General features: G+C 44.7%; 1 protein-coding gene across 1 annotated transcript in view; it reads right to left on the bottom strand.

Moving 5' to 3' along the window:
- Window positions 1-1510: 1510 nt before the first annotated feature.
- The window catches only part of LOC309548471 (uncharacterized protein), a 96265-nt gene continuing 91775 nt past the window's right edge, over window positions 1511-6000 (bottom strand). Inside the window, exon 5 of the mRNA XM_082248416.1 lies at window positions 1511-1652. Coding sequence (XP_082104542.1) covers window positions 1597-1652 — 56 coding nt within the window. The 3' untranslated portion in view covers window positions 1511-1596. The remainder of the gene's footprint in view (window positions 1653-6000) is intronic.

Raw genomic sequence — 6000 nt, 5'->3', positions numbered from 1 at the left:
TCCGGAGCTCAGCTAGTGTGCAACGTTCACGTCTTCCGCCGGCAGATGGCAGGCATTTTAAAGGGCACGAAACTCAAATGTTTTTATATAAAAGCATATGACAGAGCTTTATTGAATGAAGATTGAAAACACAGGCCTAAAACATTGCATCTCATATGATTGGTGATAATAGCGAAAAGCCACATAGTTTGAATAAATATACATCCACTTTACACAAACCTTCTATTGTTAAAAAAAAAACAAAAAACCAAGGGGTCTAAACACAGTGTCAATATCTGATGAGTGAAATCCAACTGTCCAACATGTTTTTGGACTCATGCTCTTCATCAGGGACACCAAGAGACAACACCCAAAGGTGTGACAACAAATACCATGTAGAGATCGTAGAGATCTGGCCTGTGATTACATGTTAAAATCACTTGTGATAAATTGTAAGGGTGCTCATCCAGATAGAATCAGTCAGGGAGCCAGCAGATGGAGCAGATCAGCACACGCAGAGACAGGCTTGCACTAAACCAATAGCAGGCCCATTCGGCGGCATGGCCACACACACCCCAGCAAACAATACAGTTTTGTCATATGCTTTTATATATAACATTTGAGTTTTGTGCCCTTTAAAATCTTTGCCACACATTATCCTTTTGATCGAATTGTACCAATTTTCAACATACAGTACAATGCCTTTAAGGGGAAAATATAAAGATAGTGAAAGTTGAGATACTGTATATATAAAATGGTTGCGCTGCTATAAATAGCAAATTAATACAATTATATAAACATTCTTTTTTTATATCATTTTATTTATTTGTTAATAATAGCAGTGCAACCATATTATATATACAGTATTTGGGGGTGTGGGAACATATTTTGTGGTTGCAGCAGCTAGCTCACAGTTTATTGGCAGCATGCAGCATTTGCACTTTGTTATATGAAAGTTGGGATACATTATTCATGCTATAAGGCCTAAATGTATCATGTCATGGACAGATATGGTATTTGGTATTTTCAAAAGTCTTATTTTTGAAGCAGAAAAACATTCACAATGTTGTTGGGTCAATGCTCCAGTCATGTGGGGCAATCAACAGCCACAGCCCAAATGTTGCATACACCATGTGGGGCACCATACAGCAACACCCCATCTATACAAAAACAACAGGCAGCCACAGCCTAGATGGCCAATTCAACATTTAAGCCATCCCAAATCCCAAATTGTGCCTTTCATTTCAGTTTCCATTCTTGACTCATCAGGGAGATTGGGGGATCAGAACAGAGTTTCCTCAAGGCAATTTTAAACTACAAAATTAATTTCAGAAGTAGTTTTAAAGCTGGGGTTCAGATTCTGTGAGGAGATAAGGTTTTTTTTTTGGATGGAGCTGCCCACCATGAAGTACTACTGATCCAAGCACAAAGCAAAAACCACAAGGAAGAGAAGATGCTTTTTCTGTTATTATCAGCAAAAAGACACAACAATCTGAAGTATCAATGTTATTTTATTGTTGTATGCACGGTACAGTCCTTCATGAGTTGCAAAGGGATAAATAGGCAATGTACAATGCCTTTTTCTGTTTGCCAAATTTTTGTAATTCTCTGCAGTAATCAGTCTTGCCAAATCCTGTCATAGATTTCATTTTCTCTCATTACTCTTTGATCACCTGTAATAAAATAACATTATATTTATTCAATGAGAAAGTATATTTGTATTTGGTAAAAAATTGTTCAGCTGAAAGAATAAGTGCCTTTTTTTTTACAGTTTAGTTCCTTTAATACATCAAGGGAAGTTACGCAGGTTTCATATATAACCATTCACCTTTGTCCTTGTCCCAGCTGTCACCTCAGAGCTCAGCTGAAATCAACTTTTCTGCCAGTTCAATTTTCCAGAGATTGCTTTCTACAGAGGTCTTTAGGTCTAGAGATACCCACGGTCTTAAACCAAAGAAAGCACCTCTGACATTACATGTCCCTTTGGACGATCTCTATGGAAGTGTATGATCCAAAGGCCTAGGACAAGAATACAACTTTCTCTCTCTCCCAGGACTTTTGTCTGTTCTTTAAGGTGCAGTCTGTCAGGGTGCCAGCAAACTAGATCACACGAAGATGCAAGTAAAATGAAGCAGTTTATTAGAGCAACAACAATAAACGCACAGCAAGAGGGAGGAGCAAAATCAGGAACAGCCGGGGTCAAGTCCAGAGCGGGTAGTCATCCAAGCGGGGGATGAGTCCAGAGATGGGTAGTCTGCCGATGCCGGGTCCTCTGCCGATGCGGAATCGAGAGCCAGGAAAGTCATCAGCCAAGCCAGGTCATGCGCGGAGGAACACAGAGAACAGAAGACTGCTAGCAGTGATGCACCTCAGAGCACAAACACAAGGGCAAAGGACTGCAAGTCAAAAGGGTAATATATATATATATATATATATATATATATATATATATATATATATATATATATATAGTCAGGTGTGCACCATCATCACTGAGTGACGCCCAGGCAGCAGGCAAGCGATTATGCAAACAGAGTTTATAAAAGACAGCAGTCTGCACATGTCCAAGAGGGCTGCCAACAGGTAGACAAGGTAAAACCTTCAGTACCCTCCCCTCAATGGCCCCTGCTCCATGGAGCAAAAAACGGTTTCTGAGGAAAGCGAGCATGGAAAGCACGGAGAAGGGTGGGAGCATGAACATCAGTGGAGGGAACCCAGGAGCGCTCCTCAGGACCGTAACCCTTCCAGTGCACCAGGTGTTGAACCTGACATCAGAACAGACAAGAATCCAAGATGCTGCTAGCCTCATACTCCTCATGATTGCCCACAGGAATGAGACGAGGGCGAGGAAGAGAAGAAGTATAGCGATTGCAAACCAGTGGCTTCAAAAGTGACACGTGAAAGACATTGGAGATACGCATGCAAGGAGGAAGGCCAAGGGCATAGGCCACTGAGTTCAGCTTACTGAGGATACGAAAAGACCCAAAAAACGGGGTGCTAGTTTAGGAGTGGGTACCCTGAGGTTGAGATTATTGGTCGACAACCACACCCTCTCCCCGACCTAGTACGAAGGAGCAAATAAATGTCTCCGGTCTGCCTGGAGCTTCTGACACTGTGCAGAGACCCGTAAAGACTCTTGAATCTGCACCCAAGAGGAACGGAGGACACGAAGATGATCCTCCACAGCCGGGATGTCCTGTGGCGAGAACGACTCAGGCAACACAGCGGGTTGGAACCCACAATTGGTCATAAATGGAGACATTACGGAAGACGAGTTGATGGCAGAGTTCCTGGCAAACTCTGCCCAGGGTCGCAGATCAACGCAATTGTCCTGATGGTCAGAGATATAGCAGCGGAGAAATCGCTCCAGAGCTTGGTTGGAACGCTCAGTGGCACCATTGTACTGCGGATGGTAGGCCGAGGAGAAGGAGAGTCAAATACCCAACTGGGAGCAAAAGGCGCGCCAGAAACCTGTAGACAAACTGGTCTGAGACAATCTCCTTAGGCAACCCGTGTAAGCGGAAAACCTCCCTGGCAAACACAGAGGCAAGCTCCTGAGTGGTAGGCAGCCGCTTAAAACGGAACACAGTGGCACATTTTGGAGAACCGATTGACAACCATGAGGATACCCTTGAGACGTGGGAAGTTCCACTATAGAATCCAAGGCCAGGTGACACTAGGGACGCTCCCAACTTGGAATGGGATGCAGTAGGCTCAAGGGAAGGTGCCTCAGAGATTTATTCTGGACACAGACTGAACAAGCAGCCACATACCCAGCAACATTAGTGTGGAGAGATGGCCACCAGAACTGATGGGAAATAGCCCAGGACATCTGGTTCTTACCAGGATGACTGGCAGTCTTGGAATTGTGGTACGTGCGCAACAGTTTGATGCGCAATCCCTCAGGTACAAAACATTTGCCAGTAGGTCTCTCTGGGGGAGCATCAGGTTGGGCAGCCAAGATCTATTCCCCAAGAGGAGAGGTTAAGTTGGTAAGGATGGCAGCCAGGATATGATCCGGAGGTGTGACCTGTGTCGGAACGGAGTCCTCTCTGGACAACTCAGATTACTGGCAAGACAAGGCATCAGCTTTAACATTCTTGGAGCCAGGTGAATAGGAGACCACATAGTTAAAACAAAACAAGTATAAGGCCCATCTGGCCTGACGGGGTGTGAGCATCTTGGCCTCCGAGAGATTTGTCTGTTTCTTATGATCAGTGAGAATGAGAACTGGAACCACAGAACCTTCAAGCAAGTGTCTCCACCCCTTGAGAGCCAGGATAATGGCTAAAAGCTCTCTGTCTCCAGTCTCATAATTGCATTCAGCTGGAGACAGCTTCTTGGAGTAGAACCCACAAGGAAATAAGGGCCCATCGGGTGTCTGACGCTGAGACAGGAGGGCGCCTACTCCCATCTCAGATACATTCACCTCTGGGACAAAGGGCAAACCAGGATTGTGATGAGACAGAATGGGAGCCGAAGTGAAAGCAAACTTGAGGGCTTTCGAAAGCTTGGATTGCAGCAGCAGGCGTCCAATTGTGGGGATCACTGCCCTTCTTGGTCAGATCTGAGTTAGGCTTGGCCAAAGAGGAAAAGTTCCTGATAAATTTCCGATAGTAGTGGGCAAACCCAAGGAAACGTTGAATAGAATGGAGACCACTAGGGCGAGGCCATTGTAGAACAGCCAAAACCTTCTGAGGGTCCATGGAGAACCCTTCAGCAGAAATGATGTAGCCCAAAAAGGCAACCAGAGACAGGTGGAATTCACATTTTTCAAGCTTACATACAGAAAAGCCTATTCTCACGTAACTGTTGCCGCACACGTCTGACATCCAGGTAGTGTGATTCAATAAAGTCCTAGTAAATCAAGATGTCATCCAAATAGACTACCATGCATTGCTGCAACATATCACGAAAGACATCATTAATGAACTCCTGGAACACAGCACTGCACAAGCCAAAGGACATCACTAGATATTCGTAATGACCGGTTCTGATATTAAACACGGTCTTTCTCTAATTGCCCGCCTTAATCCTTACGAGGTTATATGCAGCCCTTAAGTCAAGCTTGGTAAAAACTGTTGCTCCCTTGAGGCGGTCAAACAATTCAGTAATAAATGGATTTTTGTAAAATCTTACCGTAAAATCCTTTTCTCTTAGCTCATTGACAGACGTAGTCCTCGGTGATACAGCACCTTCGGGTTATGTTGCCTCCACAGGAGCAGGACTAGACAGGAAATTAAAAAGCTCTGGCCACACCCTAGGGGCAGTCCCAGAGGGTATATCCTCTCTCTCTCTGCCTCAGCAACTCAGTTACGTGAAAAAGCAGTCTTTAGAGATTTTAACCCAACCCAACTCAAAAAACAGAGGGGCGGGGACTACGTCTGTCAATGAGCTAAGAGAAAAGGATTTTACGGTAAGATTTTACAAAAATCAATTTTTCTCTAGAGCTCATTGACAGACGTAGTCCTCGGTGATACAGCACCTTCGGGATGTCCCAGAGCAGTATCACAAATGAGGGGTGGGAAAATGAAAATCAAATCCCAATCTAGAAGGCCCAACCGGTGCCAACTAGAAGTTTACAATGCTCATCCTTAATGATGAGACTCAACAAAAAAGAGAAAATTTTTTTTTTTTTCAAACAGAAAAAACCCTCGAGGTAGACCACCGGTCTCCTCAAATTGCGGCCTGCAAAACCTTGCGGCCAAATGAGGCATCCGCCGATGCCGTCACATCAATTTTATAGAATTTTGTAAAGGTATGTACCGACGACCAGGTGGCCGCCTTACATACCTGGACCACTGACGCCTGATGGCGAAAGGCCCAGGAAGTACTGAGCGCTCGAGTGGAGTGCGCCCTAACAGGGAACGGAGGACTCTGACCCTTAATAGAATAAGCCTGTACCACCGTCTGTCTAATCCATTTGGCAATGGTCGCGGCAGATGCAGGCAAACCCTTTCTGGGGCCATCCGTGATCACAAAAAGTGAATCCGTCTTATGGAATGATTCCGTAGCTTTCAG

This window comes from Pelophylax lessonae, assembly GCF_965119305.1.
Source record: "Pelophylax lessonae genome assembly, chromosome: 2".
In the NCBI taxonomy this organism is placed as follows: Eukaryota; Metazoa; Chordata; class Amphibia; order Anura; family Ranidae; genus Pelophylax; species Pelophylax lessonae.
Note: the sequence above shows the minus strand (reverse complement) of the source record. Positions and strands in the feature narration are given on the sequence as shown.